The 24641-nt window shown below is 45.4% G+C and overlaps 2 protein-coding genes across 5 annotated transcripts in view; both read left to right on the top strand.

Moving 5' to 3' along the window:
* The first annotated feature begins 1122 nt into the window (after positions 1-1122).
* On the top strand, positions 1123-21577 carry SCLY (selenocysteine lyase). Of its 4 annotated transcripts, none has more exons than XM_066619715.1 (13): positions 1123-1423; positions 3456-3570; positions 4164-4276; positions 5914-6014; positions 6541-6718; positions 8925-9052; positions 9737-9901; positions 11944-12050; positions 13091-13127; positions 14169-14252; positions 14998-15100; positions 15730-15805; positions 18691-21577. In XM_066619715.1, exons 2-13 carry the CDS (start codon positions 3488-3490, stop codon positions 18833-18835), a joined length of 1320 nt encoding a protein of 439 aa, XP_066475812.1. In that variant the 5' UTR covers positions 1123-1423; positions 3456-3487; the 3' UTR covers positions 18836-21577. The 4 variants fall into 4 exon arrangements, with proteins under 4 accessions (XP_066475812.1, XP_066475811.1, XP_066475813.1 ...); XM_066619714.1 differs by having other exon boundaries at positions 3475-3570; XM_066619716.1 differs by lacking the exon at positions 1123-1423 and adding an exon at positions 1762-1824 and having other exon boundaries at positions 3475-3570.
* A 1439-nt stretch (positions 21578-23016) lies between these two features.
* Positions 23017-24641, top strand: part of ESPNL (espin like) — a 46038-nt gene continuing 44413 nt past the window's right edge. The window contains exon 1 of the mRNA XM_066621489.1: positions 23017-23310. Coding sequence (XP_066477586.1) covers positions 23017-23310 — 294 coding nt within the window. The remainder of the gene's footprint in view (positions 23311-24641) is intronic.

Raw genomic sequence — 24641 nt, forward strand, 5'->3', positions numbered from 1 at the left:
GTCCCATTATCGTCAATGGATCTTACGCCCAGGAAAACATGGACAGGATTGCAGCCTAACTTTGTAATTTCAGTGCTTTTAAGCAGATGCACACACAGACATGGCCCATTTGCTTTTAAAAAGACACGTAAAAGTATGAGAGGGAATAACTTGCTACCAAGGAGGAGACTGGAGAACTTCTTCCTTGCTGTCCTTTGTCGATCATTTTCTGCCAACAGGGAGTTTAAAGAACTGGGCTCAAAGGCTGGGTGGCCATTAAGCAAAAAATAAGGGTGGGAGAGAGGTCATCTTCAGGGATGTGAGGTGGGTGGAGAGGTAGGTGAGGCAGAGCCTCCCCACCAGAGTCCTTTGAAAAGCACTGCTGCAATGTGACACAACCATGCTGTGCGCATGGGTTGTACGTGCGTCACACAGTGGCTGTGCTTTACAAAGGACTTCGATGGGGAGGCTCTGCCTGCCTCCACACGTGGGTTGCAGGTGCTTGGGTGACTCCCACAGCACAGGTGCTTCTGAAGGACTTCAGTGGGGAGGCTCTGCCTCACCTGCCTCCAAGCATGGGTTGTGGGTGCTTGGGCGCCTCACATGACACAGCAACAGTGCTTTTCAAAAGACTCCAGTGGGGGCTCTGCCTCGCCTGTCTCCACACGTGGGTTGTGGGTGCTTGGGCGCCCCCCCACAGCACAGGTGCTTCCCGAAGAACTCGGGTGGGGAGGCTCTGCCTCACCTGCCTCCACACATCCTTGGTTCTCTTCGAAAAAGTGGAAGGGAACCAGCCTTGTTGACTGTGGCGCCTCATGGGGCAGGACTGTCAAGAGAGCCCCAAGGACGTGCGTGCACCTTGTGGCCTGATCTGCACGACCACACTTGATGGGGGGAAGACCCCTTCGCCTCAGAGCGGCCGGCCGTTACTGGCCGAACTGGAGGCGCAGGCCAGAAAGCGGCGCCAGCAGCTGCGCGAGGCGGAGGAGGGAGGGGCGCTGCCCTCCCTCCAGGCCGCCTGAGGCGCAGACCACACCTGCTCCGGTCAGCCGGGAAGGACAAGCGAGCCCGGCCGGGCCAGCGGTGTCCCGCCTTCCCCTCTACCCCAAGACCTGCCTTAGCGCGCCGGGATCGGGGACGGCTCACGGCCCGTCAGCCGCCATCTTCGGTAGCCAGTGCGAGAAGGTGCTACGCAGCGGGAAAAGGGACGCCGACGCCGCCTCCGCCATCTTGGAGAAGGGCAACGGTCGCAGCCCTTCCACGTGACCGCTCGCTTGCGCCTCTCTAGGTTTCAACGTACACGGGGCTTGGGCTGCTCGTCTTTCTTCCTCACGACAGCCGAGGGGAAGACGCGTGACAACGGTTACTACGTGTCGCAGCAGCGACAGAGGAACATCGCGACCAACCACCGCCTCGCGAGCAGGAGCAGCAGCCGAAACGTGAGGTAAACAGAAGACGGGCCCTTGCTTCGAAGGGGGTGGGCCTGATTCACGGGAGTGGGCGGCATCGCTCTTGCCAAGGAACCGATTGGCCGCCGACGCAATCACTTCCAGCCGACAGCCAATAGAAGCGCAACCGAGGAGACAACCGATTGGTCGCCGTGCGGGCACCCGCCGTGATTGGCTAAGACTCGCATGGGCGGAACTTTCCAGACTCAACCCCACGCCAATCAGCTCTTCCGTGGACTGTCGTGGAGGTTCCAGCGAGGGTGGGGGTCGGAAGGGGGAGCGTTAAACGAACTGGGGCTAATAGTACTCCCTATTAGCTACTATCTAACTGGCGTTGTGCGAACCTGATTTGTCAGTTGTTGCCTGTCATGTAACAGCCGCAGCCAACAGCAACAAGGTGAGGTGGAGGCCGCTGATTGGCTTCTGTCTGAATGGGCGCCTTTCTCAGTAGCCAATAGCTGCGCCTTGAAGCAACACAAGGCCTGGGGGAGTTGAGGCCCGCCTAGTATTCTCCGCTGGCAACGGTAACCGGGGAGACAGCTCTGTAATCCCAATGGGTCGGGGCCTGGAGATGACAGTTGGTTCTGCTGCGTATTTGTCTCCAGGCTCTGGCATTCAGCGCAGAGGATGGTGTACGGAGGGATGTTGTTCCACTTGGTTGCCACGCTTAGAGGCGGTTGAGAACCAGCCTCCATTTTGTGGGCCTGTAGTAATTCCCACCACAACAACAGTGCAAGGCATCCTCACTGGTCGTCCAACTCAGGCCCTGTGTCAGGGGTGTGCAGTGGGTGGGCAAGGACCCCACTGGAGTCCTTTGAAAAACACCACACTCACAGCCCACACACCTCGCCAAACAGCTACTGCTGGATCCTGTGCTAGGTCCAAGCAGACTAGAGGTCTCCTGGGAAGAAGGGGAATTCTTCCCTTTACCCCCAGCCTGCTCAATGGGGCTTCTTGAGTCTGTGCCAACTATTGCACTAGTGCAGACTCAAGAAGCTTCTGACACAAGGGTTAGGATAAAGCAGAAGAGGCCTCTACTGGTCCCACCCCCCTTCCAGGTCTGACGCTCCCCCATTCTGCCCTTTCTCCTGCCCAGAAACACCCGCCTGCCTTCCCACTACCCTCCCCATTCCCCCTGTGCCACTCAGTGGTTCTTAGCTCTGGCAGTGGCCAGGACTCCAACTACAGTGCTAATAGGGTGGCACAGGCCTTCCTGCCAGCACTGCTTATTCTTTGTGTGGCGAATGTGCTTTATGGCACATTTGCAACACCCAGTGCTGGCGCTGCAGCACTGTGGGAATTAGCTAGGGCCTGGAGCAAAACACTACTTGATAGTGCACTGCATGCAGTAGGTGGGTGGCACGAGCATGACAAGTCCAGTTGTAACTAATCAGCCATGTATTTGGATATATGTCTATAGCAGGGGTGCCCAAACCCCGGCCCAGGGGCCACTTGCAGCCCGTGGGGACTCCTAATCTGACCCATAGGGAGCTCCCCAGGCTCCAATGAGACTCTGGCCCTCCAGCGACTTGCTGGAGCCCATGCTTGCCTGACACGAATGCTCAGCCTGAGGGTGACTGTTTGACCTCTCGTGTGAGCTGTGGAATTAGGGCTCCCGCCACTGCTTGCTGTTTCACATCTGTGATGCAGCAGCAGCAGCAAAGGAAAGGCTGGTCTTGCTTTGTGCAAGGCCTTTTTTATGCCTTGAGCTATTGCAGGACCTTCATTCATTCATATAAGTTCCACCTCTAACACATTCATTTATGTAAATTTATGTAAATTTATTCAAATTTGAAATGTAAATTCAAATTTGAAATGTAAATTCTCTGACACAGTGTCAGAGAGATGATGTAGCCCTCCTGCCAAAACGTTTGGACACCCCTGGTCTATAGAATAGCAGTATAGTATTCTTGAAGACTCAGCATAGTAGCAGCAACTTCTTTTTGGATGAGCAAACCAGAATGGGCAAGGGCAAGTCAAAGTTAAATAATCTGTACAATCTTCAGTTTATTATTTAATTGTGTGTAGCATTTTGTTTTTTGTAAAGAGATTCATGAAGTATGAAGAAAGCACGAGTGAACAAATGGGAGGAGACCAGTGAGAAAATGGGTTATAATGGAGAAAAGAAAACCTCACCTGGCAGGTTTGTGATGTCTGTGGACTTACAGATGGAGATCATTTTTTTGATAATGTAAAGTTATAAGATGTAGCAACATTATGTATGATTTAACTGGGGCTTGCAGAATTCAGCAGTACTTAATTCACAGTAAATGTATTTAGAATCAAGCTGTAAAGCTATTATAACAAGTAAAAGGTTCTTTTACTGAAGTCTGGAAAGAAGAAAAGCAGAGTTGTTGGTCAACTAATAGCTCAATTCAATGTATGTTTACTCAGACGTAAGTCTCATTGAGTTCAGGAGGGTTTATTCTTGAGTAAGTGAGGTTTGGATTAAAGCCTTAAAGTAGAATGATAGAAAGTCCTGACTTGTACACAACTATGAACATTCTTGTGACATCTTAAAGTCTAAAAATATACTGTGACATACAGAGCAGCAGTTGATTTGAGAATGCCAGCACAATCCCTTTGGAAAGAGTGTGCTAACAAAGTTTCAGATGCAGCTTTGTTAGAGCAGTGCTTTCCATAAGCAAATTATATAAGCTTTTCTGGACAGTTGTAGTGCTGATGTATTTAATTTTCCTCTTCTGTTGTAAATTTTTTCTATTGTACTTCCCACAGGAAGATTTACCTGGATTACAATGCAACTACTCCTCTGGCACCAGAGGTGATTCAGAGAGTTACAGAAGCCATGCATGAAGCATGGGGCAATCCCAGCAGTTCTTACACAGCAGGTGAGAACAAGGTTGGATGAAAGCACTCTGTGAGAGTATTTCTTTTGGTACAAGTTTACTGAAACACACACTCTTCTTCTTGTATACCTCACTGACAGTGTGGATTGAGAGCTTATCTCTCCAGTTCTTGAATGGTGAATATCAGGGATGACACTTGACTCAGGATGACTTGACTTGAGTCATGTAAACACACATTTTTTGAACAGTTGAGTTGACCTGAGTCATTGGCGTCGCTGACTCTGATTTGATTTGTGACTCGGGGCCAGTAACTCAGAATGACTCGCGTCCTATCATGAGTCCTTATCTTGTGTGTGTGAGTGTGTGTTCTGGCTTACCTTTTTTTAAATTTTTACTTCATTTATTTTAAACTTTGCTAGAGGATGAATGTTCTCCTGCTGTGACATGGAGATGCAGGTGTAGAGTTGTAGAAAAGGAAGATAAATATTAACTGTGCTCACCACTTGGAACCTCCAGAGAGAGAGAGAGAGAGAGAGAGCAGAGACAGGGAATGGCCTTTACCTTGCTTGTGAAGAGCATCTGATTGACAATTCTTATGTTTTTAACTTGAAATCTTTGTTTGCAAGGCTGTTCTCAGTCCCATCCTTAGTAGCAAAGCATACATGTGTGCACACATACCTTGTTCATTGCAAGAGGACGTTGCCATGTATGGCAATGGTGAGTGCACTGTTCTCCTCTTACAGGAACGTCTTAGAAAAAATAAGGTGTTATTGGGGCATACTTTTCACTGATCATATGAACCTGAATGATATTGACTTTGAGACAAAGGGCGCAATCCAGAGCCCCTCTTCGGCTGATGCAAATGTCGACTGAAGAGTGTTGCGAAAGTGCTATAAAGCACTTTAATGCCACTCTCAGGGCAAATGTGTGCCAGCCTCCGCGTGCTGGCGTGAGCCACGGGGTCCAGTAAGTTCATGCAGGCTGAATTTGGCTGGTGCAGGGATCTGGGGAAGGCTTGGGGAGGAGGTGGAGAGGAGGCAGGGGGGAGGGCAGGCATTCCCAGGGGTGGGTGGGGAGTGGGAGGCGGGGCTAGAATCTGGAACTTAACGCCAGATCCTAACTCTATTCCTGGACAGCCCAGGCACCTCTGGGCTGCTCAGATTTGCAACTCTGGGTTGCTCAGATCACCTATTTAGCTCCATTGGGGCTGCTGTGGCTCTCCCCAGGGTATGCAGAAAAGTTTCCCCTTGCCTCGGGCTGAGCCTCTGACAGCCCCAAACTTGCACTGGATATAGCACAGGCCCACTGGCCTGCCTCTTCCAGCGTAAGTTAGGATTGCACCAACAATCTCATTAATAGCAATAAGACTTTTGTGGCATGTAGTATGAGAATCACAGCTGAGATTCTCCCGCACCCCCCCCCCAGTTGTGAGGGTTTTTTTAATCCAAGATTTCGCAATGAAATTGGCTTTCTTCCTATGACCCAACTTTGATCAGTCACTGAAACAAATACTTGCGTGAGGAACACAGAAGTAAACCCTACATATCTTATTGTCCAGCACTGGAATAATTAAATTCTTCTAGAATTTGTGTAGGAATAATTTTCCAGTAATGCTATTTCTAGAAATATTTATTTTCTCTCTTACTAGTAAGGTAAAATGCTGTACCTTGTTTCCACAGGACAAAAGGCTAAAGAGATCATAACTGAAGCTCGTGAAAATCTGGCTAGAATGGTAGGAGGAAGGCTCCAGGATATCATCTTCACATCTGGAGGGACAGAGGTGAGATCTGGGATGCCACTAGCTCCTACTTTGATCTGGTGAAACACCTTTTATCAGAGAGAATAATCTGTTTGCCGTTCTTAGCAGTGATAGCTCCTTTCTTTTTTGTGCCAGGTTAGTCTCGACAAACATCAGTCAATGAGATCAAAAAGAGAGTTAGTCCTTTTACAAAAAGCGTAAGTGTCAGATCCTGGCCCCGCCTCCCACTCCCCACCCACCCACCCCTAAGAAATCAAATTGCCATAAATGGTCATTTACAGTGCTTTAAAGAAAAGGTAGTTCTTTAAAGCACTGTAAATGACCATTTATGGCAATTTGATTCTACTGCATAGAGGTATGACTGAAAATTAGTTGCTTCTGGTGCCTTCAAAACAGAACCATGGGTCTCACTGAGTTAATTATAAGGGAAACACATCATTGCAGAAGTCTAGGGAGTTGTCCTACATTTAATTATTTTGTTAAAACTGGATTTTTATGCAGTTGGCTACACACAGCATTGTGTATATATCCTCCCCACTTTTTACAGGCAAATAACTTAGTGATCTACACTGCAGTGAAGCATTTTAAGGAAAGCAACGCACAGAGACATGAGGGAGAGGATCAAAGGAAGACTCTGGGGACACATCCCCATTTAATCACATCCTGCATTGAACATGACTCAGTCCGTCTCCCTGTGGAACACTTAGTGAAGGAACACAAAGCTGGTGAGCATGGGCCACTGTAGGAGATGGTCAGAGATAATTGATAAATTATACCCCCAGTGGTGAAGGGGGAGGGGCTTACATATGCTAGAGCTGTCTGTTAGAGTGAAACATTGCACAACATAAAATGCGTCAGCTTGTGCTTCTGTACCACCTGACTCCTGTAACCTGCATACTGGCAAGAATACCTTGGCTGAGGTGCATATAGTGAACACATAATGAGCCACATAGTGTGACTGACACCTGTCTATTTGAACAAAGGACCAGGAAGTAAACAATGACTCCCCACTGAATTTGGCATCTATCTGTCCATGGATCAAGTTCCACCATCTGACTTTGGTCAAGGGGAGGTCCAGGAGGCTGACTGTGAGCCCGATCCTGTGTTGCAAACGTACCCTAAGGCACATTTGCGGGGCTCACCGCTGGGCTTCTGCTGGAGCTGGTTCAGCTCTGGCCACCGCTGAGCCAGCATGTGGCTGGCACCTGGGTTCTGCAGCTCGGTGGTCTCCGTGACTGCTGGGCTGCGGAACAGGAGATGGGGGCATGGTCGGGGGTGTGGGGGAGGCGTTCCGGGGAGGGGGAGGCGTGGCCGGGGGCATGGGGGAGGTGTGTCGGGGCGGAGGAGAGGCAGGTCTGCGGAGCCGAGTTCCGCAGGATCCAGGGTGCTCGGGCAGGGCTGCTTGCCCTACACGAGCGCCTTCACTTTAGCGGCGACCAAACAGTTGTCGCTAAAGTGAGTAGTCCCATTGCGGAGCTGCTTCCCTTACTTGGGGGAAGGGGACAAATGTCACCTTCTCCCAAGGAACCTCCCGTGGTAGCGCGGGAGGTGCTGGATCCGGCAAGAGCCCTCCGTGGAGCCGCTGGGTCCCACAGCTCCGGGCAGCTCAGGATTGGGCTGCCCAGCTTTCTATCTTTGAACTATCAGAATGCTAGGATCTGGAGCCATCAGAATGGCATAATAGGATGCTGTATAGTTTTGAACTGGTACAATATGTTCCAACTTTTTTGGAGTTAACCTGGTGAAGCCTACCCATTCTTGGCTGGAAGGTGAACTATGTAACATCAGAGAAGCATCTTCACCTCCTATTTAATAAGTCATGCTAGACAGAAAAACAGTTCATGAAGATCACGTTAAGATTTATTGTTTTCATTTGCCTCTAATTCTTAAGATCTGTTTTGTATAGTTGCAATATGCCTGTTGTCCATTAGTCATTTTCCCATTCCCCTTTCTATTTTTGTTTAAAAAAAACTCATGCAATTTTTGCATATTACTTGCTCATTTTTGTCTTGTCCAGAGCGAAGAGCAAATTTTCTTCATCCCAACTGTTACTCAGGGCTAGGGCTATTCAGGACAAATGTACTGACGAGTTGGTTTTATAGAGAATCAGAATAAGTTCCATTGCACTCAGTAGGACTTACAACTGTGTAGGTGTGCATAGGACTATGCTGTTAGTCTCAAAGTAATGCAAACTATATTAGCCTTTTTTCTTGAGACTCCTGGATTGCTGTGCTTGGGTTGGATATAATCCTAAATAAGAGTAGCAGCTTCACAAAAAGATTATTGGTCCCGAATCAACAGCAAGGCTGAAGGTTTAATTCAAACTCATTTGTTGGTGTCTCTTTTCTCTGTTCTTTTTCCATATCTTTCTCACCTATCAAATATACACAAATCAGAGCCAGCAAAAGCTTTCTGATTTGTGTGAGACAGTGGACTCATCACTGCACTAGGAGGTTTGTGTAATTTGCATTAATACAGTCCCAGGTCTGATTTCTGGGATTTGCTGGTGCAAGGGATCATTGCAGAACTCATTAGGAGGGATCACTGCAGGAGAGAGTTCTGGGTCCCAGACTTGGAACTCCTGCGCAGACCTTAAAGGAGCTAAACAGCACTTACCTCTTGTCCCCCTCAAGCCGTAAAAAAAATAAATCTGGTATCAGGGCTGGGAAAGACCCGGGTCTTATATCCTAGAGAGCTACCAGCAGTCAGAATAAACAACACCAGGATGAGTGACCATTGACTGACTAAGGAAAAGGCAGCTTCGTATGAACATAGCATTCATTTCTCATTCCATCATGCTGCCCTTAAATCTGATGGTTTAAGGTAGGTTTTGAAAGGAATGCCCATTATATATTTTCCAAGACTGCTACCAGAAGATACAATAACTACTGATGAATGCACTGGGATTAATTGTTTATGTCTTATTTGCAGAAGCCACTTTTGTCCCAGTATCCAAAGCTACTGGACAAGTGGAAGTGGATGATGTTTTTTCAGCAATCCGTCCAACAACATGTCTAGTTTCCATCATGCTTGCCAATAATGAGACTGGAGTTATAATGGTGAGTTGCTCCTTTTGTTAATATTATCTTGATATTTAAGGGAAAGGGGCTCCATATTGATATACACCCTCTGCCTGACAAAATAGTTAGTACAAAATACGCACCAGAAGAGTTTCTCAAAGGCTGACCTACGTCTATTTAATTAATTAGTTGAGTAAAAGATTCTTATATCGCTTTTCTGTAGCTCAAAGCGACTTACAACATAAAACAGGTGGGAGATCCTACCACAGGCTATATTACTGTTGGAGGGCCTCCAGATAGGAAACCAAGTGAGCTATGCTAAGTTGGAGGTCCGAAGCAGAAATGATGTTAACTTGGGAAGGAGGGCCAACCTCTCCCTTTCTCTATACTTTACTGTTGGGCCCACTGAAAGAACTGTAAACTGTACAGAGTGTCCTGACTGGATTTGTTGGTGAGTTTCACCAGGCCGCCCTGGAAGTGGAGTGACCCCCCTGGGAGGCAATATTCTCCCCTTCACTGTCATAAGTCATCGTCGGTCTTCCAGGAATATAGATGTATTCCTAAACTGTGCAAGTGGCCACATAGCTTAAAGGGGACAATGCCAGAAGGAGGAACTGGAGATGATACCACCCAACAGAAGAACGGAGGAGAGTGAGAACCAGTTCAATTGTGTTGCTGTTAAGATGGGACTTCTTGACCTCTAACAGTGTCTTTTTCCATTAGCCCATCTCACAACTCAGCCAGCGGATTCAAGCTCTCAATTGGAAGAGAAAGTCATCTGGTCTGCCACGAATTTTGGTACATACAGATGCAGCACAAATGATTGGGAAGGGCCACGTGGATGTACAGGAACTGGGGGTGGATTACCTAACTATTGTGGGACACAAGGTATGATTTATCTTTTTTGATCCCTGTCACTATGTAACTGTGATGTCCATGCATCTAAACCGGGGTGCCCAAACACTGGCCCTGGGGCCACTTGCGGCCCTTGAGGACTCCCAATGCAGCCCTCAGGGAGCCCCCAGTCTCCAATGAGTCTCTGGCCCTCCGGAGACTTACTGGGGCCTGCACTGGCCTGACGCAACTGCTCTCAGTGTGAGGGTGACTGTTTGACCTCTCGTGTGAGCTGTGGGATGAGGACTCCCTCCACTGCTTGCTGTTTCACGTCTGTGATGCAGTAGCAGCAGCAAAGGAGAGGCCAGCCTTGTTTTGTGCAAGGCCTTTTATAGACCTTGAGCTATTGCAAGACCTTCATTCATTCATATAAGTTCATCTTTAATATATTCATTTATGTAAACTTATGTAAATTTATTCAAATTTGAAATGTAAATTAATTATTTTTTCCCTGGCCCCCGACACAGTGTCAGAGAGATGATGTGGCCCTCCTGCCAAAAACTTTGGACACCCCTGATCTAAACCATCTGTACTTGTGGTTATTCCAGTACCTGTTTGGGTGTTGCTCTCAGCCCTTCATTGGGCTTCATAGCCCATTGGGCTTCATAGTTTCTTCCTTCATTGTAGGCAAAACATATAGACCCACTACCCTGCTGTGCTTCTTTTTTCCAGTCACCCATATGGCTAGTACAGTTGTGTTGGTTTGTAGAAGGTATTAAGTTCAAACTCAGTGAGTTTCTTTGTGATTTTGTAGATCACCTAAAAATGGAAAATTGATCACAATTTAATATTTTGATCATTAGAGTTAATGCAACAAGAATGCAACAAGAAGGATTTCCCCACTAGATGGCTCTCTTGCAACAGTCTTGAGTGAGAATGTCACACTAGATTAGAATGACATGGCAGTACAGTAGATACCTTATTTGTGCATCACTTGCTGTTGCAATATTTAGTTACAACTGTCCATTATTCTTTGGCAGTATCCATATAAGGATTCAGGTCTGCCTCTAAATATAATTAATTTATAGAATGTTTACCTTATATTTTTAAACACACACATGCCTTTCAAACACCTCAGAAAAAGCACAATCAGCAAGTCTGTCTTTTTGGTAGCACATGCAGTGGCCCTAAGACAGCATAGTAGCTCTGAGTATGAGACATCTATGCTTTTCCACTATCCTGACAATCAGGAATGGCTACACAGGTGGAGCACATGCCAGGGGCTTGTGCCCGTGCAGGATCCACATTTGTGCCTAGCTAACCTGTGAGACAGTGAGGGCCTTTACTGTCACCACTGTTTATTTCTGCCTGGTAAGTCAGAGCCCATAGGGATGATTACCAGGTGATTGTGGGGGAGCAGTGGCAACGGTGGATGGCCTTCATCTTCCCCCATTTTACAATATGCACCTTACAATTCTCAGTTGCCCACTCCCCTGATGCTGTACCAGGAGCTGGGGCCTCTGGTAATTATTAAATAGCTTTCGGAAAAGAGAGATGCTAGTTCACTGCTTATCCCCTGTTGAGTTTCCTGGGAGGGCGTGGGGATTAGGGGCAGCACCAGCAGTGGATTGTCAACTTCTCTCAGCATCATTTTACAGATTATGCTTCTTCTGCTTCTCACCATTGCCCAGTAAGGCAGCCAGGAAACCAGCAGAGGCTTACCAGGAAACAGTAGAGAACAGGTGACAGCAGTGGATGCGAGTTCACTGTCTGATTCTTGGGGGGAGTGGAGGGGTGGTCTGGCATGCATTTGTGCCTTCTAGAGTATGGGAGAGTGCGTCTTTGGAGGGCCTTCACAGGGCTTTTCCCTCTCAGGGCCGTCCAAAAGCCAACACTGTTGACAACCATGATTTTTCCTGACCGTTAATATTTGTTTCTTCACTCCTACTGAGAATTGTTTTATGAGACATGTAAGCATTACTGTTTTGAATGTTAATGTACCTGAATTTCTTGTTAGAGTTGGTTCTGTCTCCTGTTTCCAGTTATGTTCTTAATTCTTGGCTGGGACCCTGTTACTTTGCTATTTATCATTGCAGTTCTATGCCCCACGGATTGGAGCTCTGTATGTGCGAGGGCCAGGTGAAGCAACTCCACTCCATCCCATGCTGTTTGGAGGTGGGCAGGAACGGAGCTTCCGTCCTGGGTAAGGCAGCTGAAAGCTCGGTAAGCCATTAAGCCTGTTGAGAATCTGAGCTTACAAAACACAGTCATGCAAAGGTCTGTGAGTATATTTCTTTTCGATGTGGGGGTGAGGAGTTGCCTGAGAAGTTGTTTAAACTTGGAAGCATATTATTTTGAAGATACAGGCATCCCTCCGTATCCATGGATCTGGTATCTGCAGATTCAGTTATCTGTGTATCCACAGGGCCCCATGTGCCAATTACAGTATCTTAGTTTTTGTGTAATCATACTGGAAGCACGGGTGTTTCTTGCTTTAGCAAAGCAACTTCCTTGCTGAACTGAAGAACATGATTACAGGCAAGCAGCCTGCATGCTAGAGGAAGACAACTGAACATTCAGTTAGTCTTCCTGTGTGACAACACAAAAACGAAGGTATTGTAATGGATGCATAGGGGCTGATATTTTCCTAGGGTTCTCTTGTATCTGAAGATTCTGTTTCCATGGGGGGGCACAGAAAGGAACCTCTGCAGATGCAGGGGGACACATATACTTTCCTGTGACTTGTGTTCCAAAGATGCATAGGGAAGTAACTGAAAGATTCTACTTTCTCCTTAGTATCATTTTCCTCATTATCTGAAAGTATCAATTTTACGTATCACTTTTATCACTCTTATGCAAAGTATGGCAAGTTTAAGGATATGCTGCTAGAAAGTGTAGTATAGGGTCTCAATTACGCTACATTCAGATAATCATATCATTGATTTAGTGTGTGCTTAGCCAAATTCTTTGGAATTAGGATTTTTTTTTTATTTTTGAAGCTTACCATAGATCTTCATAAGTCTCTACAGGCATTAGAGGAAAAGATCCCTTCCTTTCTAGCCAGTAGCAGATCTTTTTTGTTCAAAAGATCTTAATAACAGAAGTATATCTGTATCCTGTATCCTGTAGTCTGCCATCTTCAGTGACTGCATTTTGCTCATTGTCCAGATAGGCAAGGTCCCTGTACCTCTGATGCTTTTGTTAGGTGGGAATCAATGCACCCTCTTTATTTCTGTGTTCTAGAACTGAGAATACCCCAATGATTGCTGGCCTTGGCAAGGTAAGCTCAGAAGTGTTAAAGGATAAATATGGATTGAACATCGATGCTTTCCTGTTGAATAACTTACTTACAATGCTGCTTACAGTGCTTGTGTGTTTACTCATAAGTAAGTCCCACTATGTCCAATGGGACTTACTCCCAGGTAAGTGTACTTAGGATTGCAGCCTTAGTGTGATGTATTTTTTTAAATAAAACATCTTCATAAAGAAAAAATTTAGCCTTTCTAACAAAAAAGGTACAAACCTTGTCTTCATATTTACTTAAAGGCTGAAGCTATATAACCATTGACATTATCTGAGATGTCTCCAAACTTGCTGAGCTATGCCAATGTTTTTTTATTTTCCTAATAACCTGCTATGTTGTTTCTGCATTCACATGTGAAACAAAGACTAGATCTTCATTATTTGCATGCTTCTCTATGCGTAGAGCAGAGCACTGATGGACACACGCTAGCAAATAGCTTATTGCAAGTTCAGGTTTCCAGCATTTTGAGTGTCCAGTTATTGAGATTTGGATAAGCAATCAGAGGCTGTGATTCTAGCTATATTCTTTATAGCAGGTGACTGAACTTGAGAGTATCTGCAGCTGTGCAATGAACTTGCCAGAACAGGATGGACACATAAAGTTGACCTACACATGTTGGGGAGGGAAACATGTTGTAAACCGCTCAGTATCTAGGCACTGTGCAGGGTCTCTTGGAAAACACAACCAGAATACTACATCGAACAAGTAGATGGACATTGAGCTTCTTTTCAGTGATTAGGAATTGGGTACCTTTGGAGATGCAGTAGAGGGAGGCAGCTTATGGAAACCTGGACCAGGCAGACTTAGGCCAAAAACAGTAACTTTTGGACATGCATATGCAATAACCATTCAGATGGGCCAGCAATGAGTTTTGGCACAATGACTGATCTCTTGATTATCTTTATTTTTCTGGACAGGTGCATTCTAGGGAATTATGATGCCCTTCAAGGTTCTTTTCAAGACCGTGTATCCACTGAGAAATATTTCTTCTGAGTGTTTCTTCTTCTTCCTTTGCAGGCAGCAGAGCTGGTGATCAAGCACTGTGAGGATTATGAGACTCACATGAGGAAGATTCGGGATTATCTGGAGGAGAGGCTTGAAGTGTGTATATCTGCATACTGTTTTTTCTGGCTGGGTCTGCAACTTTTATATGGGGAAAGAGATAAGTTCAGGGGTGCCATTTTGGAAAAACTAGGTACACGTTGCTACCATGATGAAAAAACATGTTGGAATCAGAAAGGACTGTTACCCTGTTGGGTGAAGTGGGAGGAGTTGAAGTAGTTCAAACTGAGGCAGGGAGGAGGTTAAACTTTGCAGGGAGTTACTAGAAGATTACATATATAAAATAAATGTCATAAGGAAGACAGCAAATCTGCAAAGTGCATTGGTTCAAGTTTCTCATGTATGTTGCTTTTACTATGATTGTATGGGCCCCTTTGTCCATTGTCATGGTACTGTTCTAAGTTCTGGAAAATCCCTGGGGTAATTTCCTGAGTATATCCCCCCATCTGGCTCCTGTCACTAAGAGGGAGTTGATTGATTCACCTCCTTAACCTTGCAACAGTATCTCTCTTTTTGTTGTTGTCATTGTTGTTCTGTTTTAGCCAGAACAACATGACCATAACACAGGAACATCCTTTTGGCAGCCTTTCCATATCAACTAGCAAACAGACAAGGTTCTGAACAGCACATCCCCACTCCCAACCACTGTATATTTTGATCCCTCTTTGGATATAGAGTTGTAAAGTGTTTTCTTTATACTCTCCTGCTAGCAGATCACTAAGCTTGGCACGTGTGTGGGAAATCATTGCTGATATTTCTTTAATGTGTTGCTGTCACATTCCAGGCTGTATTTGAAGAACAAGGAATCCATTTTAATTTTCGACTGAAAGGCTCTAGGCGACTGTGCAATACCAGTAATTTTTCCATACTAGGCTCAGGACTACAAGGTAATCTTCCATGACCCTGCACTTGTGCTGCTTCTGTATGGCTACCACCAGCCTGTGTCAGACTCAGAGGATTTGATCAGTTGTTCCTTCAGTGACCAACACAAAACTCCGTGTTAATTCTGCTTAGAGTCCAATGCTGCATTGCTGTAATGCTTGACTTCTGTCTCCCATGAAACAGACAGTTGTGAATAAAGAGCAGCAAGATGATAAAATGAATGTGTTTCAAAAACACAAAACTTGATTTGTAATTGTATACATACAAACTACAAAGTCTGGAATTGTACACAAAAGAGAGAAAATGAATTTCAAATTTTGATTTGAATTCAGGTTTTTGTCAGGAGGAATACTACAAATTTGAAACTCCCAAATGCAGATTTATGTTCATAAAAATGGACTTTTGTTATTTTTGCCTGTTCAGATTTGCAGTTGACAATTTTAAATATTGCTACTGCAGTAGTGTGAAGCCCATCATAGCAAAATGTGGGTAGGATGAGTCACCGGAGCCAGATAGCTTTTTGTAGTTGTATCTCAGCACAGGGAGTGCTGAGAGCACATTCTGTGAGTTACTCCTACACGTGAATCCTCCTTGTGTGTTTAATGGGGGAATGCTTGTTGTGTCTTCACTGCAGGTCGGCTGGTGCTGTCTCACTGTAAGACTTTGCTCGCCAGTGTTGGTGCTGCCTGCCACTCTGAGAAGGGTGACCAGTAAGGAGACATTTTGGAGATTTGGGTATACTGCAGTTGAAAGGGTGCCTAGTGATAGTTCCAGAATTAATAATTAATAATTCTAGAAGTGATAGTGCCTAGCAGAGTGTAGAAGAGTGAAAGGAAAAAGTATAGTAGCCTTGCAGATAATTCTTTAGTCATGGGTATTTGCACTCTGCTCGCCTACCCACACAGTGGTCTCAGCTTCTGAGTGACTGGTAAGAGCATGTGACAAAAATATTATGGCACTAACCTCATCCCTTATATTCCCTCATATAATTCTATTCTAGTTACAAGAGATTTACAAGCTCTTTTTCAAAGGGATATTTTCCATTACAAGACTTGAACCTTTCCAGAGTCCCGTAACATCACCTTCTACAATCCATGTTTGACCTGTCTGGAGAAAATGGCATTTGCCTTTGGACAGGCATTCTGCTAGCAAATAACATCCTCTCTCCATTTTGCGCTGCTACCTGATCAACTATAAATTCTCTCTCTGGCTGTAGTGATCCTCTGTGCCTTGAACACCCATTGCAGGAAAGGGGTATGCCTTCATGTCCTGGTTGTGGGCTTCCCAGAAACAGCTACTAGGCCACTGTGGGAAAGGGAATGCTAGACTAGATGGGCCCTTGACCTGATCTAGCAGGGCTATTCTTATGTTAGTCTACGGGGCACAATCCTAACCCATTTTTCAGCACCAACATAAGGGCAATGCAGCTCCGAGGTAAGGGAACAAACATTTCCTTACATTGAGGAGACCTCAGTGAGTACCACCCAACTGTAGGATGCAACACATGTCCCATTGGCACCACTGTGTCAGTGCTGGAAAGTGGGTTAGGATTTGGACCCAGGATGAAGAAGTCTGTAGCATAGGGCGTAGGAAGCTACCATCTACTTGATCGAACTATTGACCTTTTTAGGTCAGTAAGTGTCTGCACTGACTGTTAGTGGCTCTCAGAGAGGAGCCTTTTCCAGTCATACCTGGAACCTTGTGCATGCAAACCAGGTGCTCTTCTATTGAGCTACACCCCCATCCCAAATGCTGAGAGAAGGAGAGACGAGGTAGATGTTCCTGGATGGAAAGAGGAACACAAGCAACAATGCTTGGAATGGAAGTTAGAGTTATAGTGGTCCATAACTCACTATTGCCTCACTATTGAAACTGTTCAAGAGCAGACTCTATTGTGCAAACTGGTCAAGCTGTGTTACGTTGGCCTGTGTCTTTTGTCTTGGTGGAGAATGTTTGCCTTAAATTTCTGTGCAAACATCTTGCATGAACAGTTACCCTTTCCTGCAGTTTTCACAGGTATTACTATTTTCATGCTACTCTTTTGGAGCTCACAGAGACGGTTCAGGCTGGACAGTGAACTGGGTGATCAGCTAAGTACTGAGGATTAGGATATCGTAAAGTAGTGTCATCTTGAACGGACAATGCAGTGTAGTGTGACAGATCAGGTGTCCCAGCAGCAACTTGCTCCCCTGCTGTTGTGTACGCTGTGTATCACAGACTGCGGGGACGGGGAGCAGGTGGAAATGTGAACACCTACAGTCTTGCATTGTACATCTCACTTTTGAAGATTTCCTCACAACAGTTAAAGAGTCTAGTATTATGTTTGACACTCATAGAACAATGTTTTAAATAATCCCATGAGCGTATTGATCTGACAAGCTTAGGTCCAAATTGGTCAGCCATATAACTCGGAAGCCAAGGGAGTAGAACCTGATAGAAATCCAGGCATCTGCTCACAGATCCATTCCCAGAAAAAAATTGCATTTGTAACAAATTTCAACAGGATTTTTGCTTATATGCACCCAAGATAACCACAGAAAGCCACTCCCTGAGCAGCAAGCATTGTCAGAACTGGAAATATATGTATGTGTGAGGAAAGTATCATTCATCATGCTGCTACTTTTATGCCACTAATGATCTTGTATATTTACCCTGCAATCCTATACATACTTACCTGAGAGTTAAGTCCTACTGAACATAGTGGAACTTACTTATGAGTAAACATGTATAGGGTTGCACTGGTAATGTTTGCTTTCTTACTGCCCAAGCCTATTCCCTGCCATGTTGTAGCATGCAGCCATGCCAGCAGAGGCTGTGCTGCATGCTGTGATGAAGGGGGGGATCAGACAGGCTGCAGGAGGTAAGTAAAAATGCTTACTATTTACTTACGTAAGTAAATATGTTTTACTCCCCCCCCCCCAGTAGGCTGTCCAGTTGCCTGTGCATCTCTTCGGACTCATGCCAGCCATTTTGCTGGAATAAGTTTGAGAGTGTTCCAGAGAGGTTTCACAGATAGGATCTGGACGCAAGTCACAGCCACTGAATCCACTCCCACCCTTTCCCGACAAACTCACGGTTCCTTCCCTAACACGCCCCATTAGTCTCCCTTCCCTTCCATAGTCTGCCCCCAGTGCCAACTTACTGGCACCTGTAGAGCCTCCCAGGAATACTACCACACACACTGCACATCTTGCCATTTGAGGCAGTGGCCAGAATTTTGCACTGCTGTAAACCACCTTGCCTTGCCAGAACTCTGGTTCTGGCAGTGCAAAGCCTCGATGGGAAGGCTGCCATCTGTAGCCCCCTTACCCTAGTCACTCCTCTTACCTTAACATGGTAATTCTGGAATTATTATGCATTGTAGTCATTATTCTTTGTTGAAGTTTCAGAAGGTGAGAGTTCTGAGCATATCTGCTTACTGAGCTAATTCCTCCTAAAATTAATGAGAATTTTGAATGCATGAGTCTAGGACTCGAAAAAATGTGTTTTTATTTGCATAATTTTGATTGCCTTTCTCTGCAAAGCTCAGACCCACTGTATTTTATTTTATTTTTTTGAGATGGGGCAAAATATTGTTGCTTTCTTTGTTCTGCAGACCATCCGCTATCCTGCTCAGCTGTGGAATTCCTCACAATGTGGCACAGAACGCCTTGCGTCTCAGTGTGGGGCGGAATACCAGCAAGGAAGATGTGGACCTAATTGTGGAAGATCTGAAGCAGGCTGTGGCTCAGCTACAATAGGCCAAATTTTTAAAGTTACTCAGAGAGAAGCCTTTCTTCACTGTAATCATGAAATGAGCTTACCCAGTTGCAATTCCTCTTTGCTCTAGGTGCCACTGATATTTGGCAGAAGTAGGATACAAAGCATTCCTATAAGTCATTTGCTATTGGATTCCTGCTGAATGAACTAGTGACTCCACAGGGCTTGAACATGGAACCCCAAGCCATTCTGTGCAGTGGTGCAGTTCCTTTTTCTGTCAGAAATCAGTGCTCCCTAAGTGAAATTGCAACACTGAGAAGGGCCTGCTTATAATTATAGTTAGAGATAGGAAAGTTGTCCCCCCTCCCCCCAAAAAAACCCCCAACAAAAACTCCAGTTGGATGTTTAGGGTGGAAGGGTACTTATTGTACTGAGGTTGCTAGGTGGGTTCAGGGAATGAGAGTGAACATGTTTGAACGGATACATACACAAAGGGATAGGTGGAACCTGAAACATGGAACAATCTGGATTTACCTTGTTACCTAGAAACAGCCACTCTTTTGATGCTGCTAGTGTCACTTGTCTAATGAAAAGTATTGTCCCCTATGTGGGATTTGCACATTTTCTGCATTTCAGCAGCAGATCTGTTTGTGTAGCTGCCATAGTCCCACACTGTAATTAGCATAGAAATGCATGTGAGGGCCAGTATGTGCAGTGCAGTGTACTACATTGATCCATTGCTGCTACTGTGTCACAGCTATGTAAAGGAGGCAATCCCATAGTTTGTGTTGTTTTGTAACCTGTTCAGGAGCATCAGGGCTGTCTCTCCTGATTGCTACTACAGGCAATACCAGTTGCCTTCACACACTGTGTCTACCAATGTGGAGAAGGAAAATGAGTTGGAGGCTACAAGCTTATTTCTCCTGTCACCATTTGTACATTCAGCTACATCAACTCTGTGCTAAACAAGGAGCTGGGCCATGGAGTATTCATATGAGGCTGGATCTGGAACATGCTCTTTATCTTTGTATCAGTGGGCACTGACTCTTTAATACAGCCATTTTCAACACTGTGCCGTGACACACTGGTGTGCCACAAGTGGTCCACAGGTGTGCCACAGGAATTTGGGGGAAGGTCATTTATTAATAGGGCCAATGGGAGATGTGAGCCCCCACTGGCAGCATGGTGTGCCTTGTTAATTGTCAAAAACCTGGTGGTGTGCCTTGACCATTTTAGTGCCTTTTCAGTGTGCCATGAGATGAAAAGGGTTGAAAATCATGCTTTAATACTAGAAGATAAAGAGACATGCATGGTGCTCTCTTTTCTAACATGAAAGAGTTAGAAGGGATGGAACAGGAGAGAATAGGAAGAGGACAGGAAGAGTAACAAGAGCAAGCAGTACTTAGATTTCCCCTTTCCCTTTTTTATTAATACCATAAAATTTTATATTGAGTACCTGTATGCATTCAAAATGCAGGATGGTGCATGCAAGTTATGTGTATTATCACAGTAAATGCTAGGTGCAGAGTCTGTGTGCACATCCGGCCTCCAAGAGAAAAGGTGATGCAAGTAGGTGATGCTCATTGCACAGGATATTTTCCACTACTCCTAAAGCATGAGAAGCAACAGTCTACAAGGATTCTCTGTTTCTGCATTGGAAGCTTCATAATCCCATAAGAAGAGGACAGTCTCTAGACACCTAAGGAAACAGACATTATCTTTAACAGTTTGTCTTCATATGTAAGGATCTTATTTTGCTGTCAAAGATTCCAGGACATTTGTGAAATATAGAGCCTAATCCTGTCCAACTTTGCAGCACCAGTGCAGCCACGATGCAGCCCGTAGGTTAGGGAACAAACATTCTATTATCTTGAGGAGGCCTCCGTGACTGGCCCCCCCACAGTGGGATGCAGCACATACCCTGTTGGCATGGTTGCAACAGCACTAAAATGTTGGATAGGATTGGACCCATAGGAATTTTGCCAGGCACTATTTCCCAGTGTCTGATGCTAGATACTTCAGAGGATATGTCACGTCTGTAGGAGCAAGCATTTTGTTCTCTAACCCTATGTTCCTTCCTGATATTCCTGACACCTGAACTGGTTTTTTCCACTAGTTCCAGCTATTTGCAGTGTCTTTTGCTTGTATCCCTGCCAAGTCTTAACAACTCACAAGTGTCTTAACTGTCATTGGAAAACATCAGATCTGCTATGGAGAATGGGCTGTTCACTGACTGAAAACCTCATGCTGAATTGTGGAAGGACTACCAGGCATAGACATTGGGGAGGTGAGAGCTCTCACGGGATAGGAAAGTGGTGTTAATCTGGAATGTGTTGATTAAAATACAGTATATTTTTTTCTGAAAGCTTTTGAGTTTCAGAACCATGGGGGAAGAAATTTAAGAAGACAAGTAGGACCTGGAGAAGGCCATCCATTTCTGTTCCTTTCACTACATCTTGCCCCACCACAGCCAGTCCTGTTGATGTTGCTAAGAGAGTTGAGATGAAGGATCATGATTGGTTTCCTTGTTCTGCTGCTGTTTTTGTGGTGGGATGCTCCATCCCAAGCCACTTGCTGACACTTCAGAATGTAGCTTGTCCTGTTCCAAAGGGTCAAGGTGGGTTACATTCTAAGACAGACAAAAATTCAATATGAAAAATCTGAAATCATTCTCAGTTAAAAATACATCTGTACCAATGGTAATCCATTTCTTTTAAAGCCTTGATATGACATAACCATGAATTTATTTACTGAAAGGCATATTTTACCATGCAAAATCAAAAAATAAACCACATATCTGCACTTGTTTTTACCATACCTCAGTGCCAATTTGAATGGGGAGTAGATGGGACAGGAGGAGGCAGATCGGGTCTGCAAAGGGAGCCTTTTTCAACAGCAGTGGCACCCACCAAATCCTAACCCCTTTTCTGGGCCTGATCCACCTTCACTGGCCAACATGGGTTTACCAGCAATATCACTGAGACAGGTCTGAGTTGACACACCAGGCCAGCAGACGCTTACCCCAGGGTAAGGGAACACATACTCCCTTACCCCAAGGAAGCCTCCCAAGGCTGAAACTCCCTGTGGGATTCAGTGGACACTGGTGCTACTGCATCACCATGCAGGGATTTAGGGTCCAGTCCGATGGACCATCTGCACTGGCGCTGAGCTCCAATGCTGGTGCTAGGTGTCATAAACATGCCATAAAGCATGTTTATGGCACAGCAGGAGGAGAGAGCATCGAGCTCGGAGCCTGTCGCTGGGAAGAGGATGCTGCACAGCTGCCAGAGAAAAGTAAGATTGCTGGACAGTGGTGCAGCCTTCCAGAGTGGGGGGAGGCATTTTGGGGCTGGGGTGGGACTGGCGGAGGCCTCCACTAGATCCTATCCTCTGTCGGGCTGAAACGTCCAACACAGAGCTTCTGAAGTCTGCCAGCAAAATAGCCAGCATAGACTTTGCATAGACCATTGGATATGCAATAGACTATTTGCATATAGACCAGTGAAGTGCCTGGGGCTTTTCCCAACCCCTGAGGAGACTTCTGGCAGCTTCCCCATGTCTGGGATACAGCAGTAGCCATTTTCTTGCTGTTCCTCTGGGTGCTGGGAAGCATAGGACTGGGCTGTGTGACAAAAGGCTGCTGAACCATATCCCTTAGTTATTCCCAATGACATCACAAGCAATAATTAACTATTGCATACAAATATGCACAGTTTGAAACAGAAATCTGGTATACTAGGAATATGTACATCATTACCAAGAAAAAAGCTGGTTATACTTCTAGTGGTTATAAATTTGAATCTAGCTCTTAATAGAAAAGTAGCTGAAATAAACTGAAATAGTTTGATCACTCAAGAACAATACTTCTTTACAAAATAGAAATGAAGTTTTGTTGTAAAGATGTTACATTTGTCACCTATTTGACAAATGAGTTAAAGCATAAAGCTTGCTTTATATTTAGTGACATTGCTTGTTAACAATTTTGGAAGTGAGTGCTACACAAAAGGCGAGCTCAAAAAATCCTGCCTCTACCAGTAGCTTTAGCTGTTCTCTCTTGCTCTGTTCTCTGACTATGTGCCCCTTCTCTAAGCCCCCTGCAGTACATATGCTGCCTGCAGTACCTTACCAGGTAACCAGAGACATACACCATCTGCCCGGTACATAAAACAAGAGACTGAGAAAGTAGGACCTTTCAGAAAAGGCAACAGCACGGCTCCCCGGGATGGGAGAGCACAGGGCAATTTTAGCGGCCAAGGAAGGAGACTTGACTACTTTGCGGCAGCTACATGTAGATGGTACTCTGGGCCAGAATATAACTGACTGCCTGGGAGCAGGCCTAGTACATCATGCTTCACGAGCAGGCAGGCTGGAGTGCATCAAGTTCCTAGTCCTGCAAGCAAAACTTCGTGGGAATCAGAGAGCAAACAATGGTGCTACTCCAGCACATGACGCAGCAGCTATGGGCAACTTGGCCGAACTGCAATGGTTGATCAAAGATGGAGGGTACAGCAAGCAGGTAAGGTGGCTGACAAACCCAGCTTCCTAAATAGCTAAAATAGGGAACAGGAACAGGTAGATTTTAGAAAAACTATATTTGTATTTACAGTACAATATTGATTTTATAGTTGCTTTTATCCAGGTTGCTGCTTTTGGGCTTAGTTTTGTGCATCAGCAACCCCTACCTGCAAATGACGCTTTGGGTTGAACTACCGTCCTCCTCTGAGGGACTATAGTGTGCATCAACGACCTGCAAGTTGCCCTTCTCATTATGGTGAAATGTGTACTTTCAGTCAAAGGATGAATGCAGTGCAAGGTGTGCATGAGACACATTGCAGCCTTTGCAGGATCTTTTCTCATGAGTGTGGGACCATCAGGTGTTGGAGTAGAGGGTAACTTTGCCCTTACCATAGCAGTGTCAATAAGGATGCTAGTTTACTTCTTCACACAGGCAGGAATGGCCACCATTCACTTACAGAGGTTAAAGTAAGGAGGTATACATGTGTTCCTGTCCTTATTGCCCCCAATTGTTGTGAGTAAAGCTTGCTCCTTTTAGCATAGCCCTATCTTGAGTTCTGTTTTCTTGGGGGGGGGGTCTGTTAGAGGATGACGGAATTCTAGAAACTAGTTTTTAGATTTACAGCCCTGACCTAAGCAGTGTTGCTGCCCTGGTGCAAGAATGCGCTTTATGATGGCACAAATGCTGATCCAGAAGCCATGTGCTTCTGAATGGCTGCTGCAGTTGCCATGGAGGAACCCACACATGTTGGTGAAGGCCCACCAACTTTGAAAAGTTGGCAGGGTGAGGTAATGTGGTGTAACATGGGAGGGTTGGGAGCATATTGGATGTGGGGAGTGGCACCCAGCATGAATGACTTGCATCAGTTGCTATCCCCTCCCCTAACTAGGTGGTTGGGCCTAAATCTTCATGAAAAAGTGGGTCTTTGGAAGGGATTTAAAGGACGTAAAGGAGACGGAATCAGAGGCATTCTGGGAGATGGATCCAGGCATAGGAAGGGAGAAAGGGTGTGGATGGTTGGCTTTAGCTGAAGACTGCTGCATGTGTTGGCCACTGAGGTAAGAACTACCTAGAAACATAAAAGCTAAAGTCAATATGGTGTCTTTCTACTAGACTAGATTAATGCTTGCATATGTGGTCACATTTGGAGCATTGTAAGATTAAACCTATTTTGTTTTTCTGGATCCTCTGATCTACTTGTTGCTTATGCTAGAACATGTTTGGGGTTATTTAAGATGAGAATATGCAACAAATACACACAAAAAGGAGTAGAAAGGCATATCCTGACTGGCAACCCAATCCTATCCAGGCTGCCTGTGCCACAGCACAGC

This window comes from Tiliqua scincoides, chromosome 3, assembly GCF_035046505.1.
Source record: "Tiliqua scincoides isolate rTilSci1 chromosome 3, rTilSci1.hap2, whole genome shotgun sequence".
Taxonomy (NCBI): Eukaryota; Metazoa; Chordata; class Lepidosauria; order Squamata; family Scincidae; genus Tiliqua; species Tiliqua scincoides.

What these genes read in the sequence shown, in the direction of transcription:
- SCLY (XM_066619715.1), top strand. Translation starts at nt 3,488, where the DNA reads ATGAAGAAAGCACGAGTGAACAAATGGGAGGAGACCAGTGAGAAAATG. An exon ending in AGTGAAGGAACACAAAGCTG is followed by an intron (nt 6,719 to 8,924) that starts GTGAGCATGGGC and finishes TCTTATTTGCAG; the next exon opens with AAGCCACTTTTGTCCCAGTA. An exon ending in ACTAGGCTCAGGACTACAAG is followed by an intron (nt 15,101 to 15,729) that starts GTAATCTTCCAT and finishes TCTTCACTGCAG; the next exon opens with GTCGGCTGGTGCTGTCTCAC.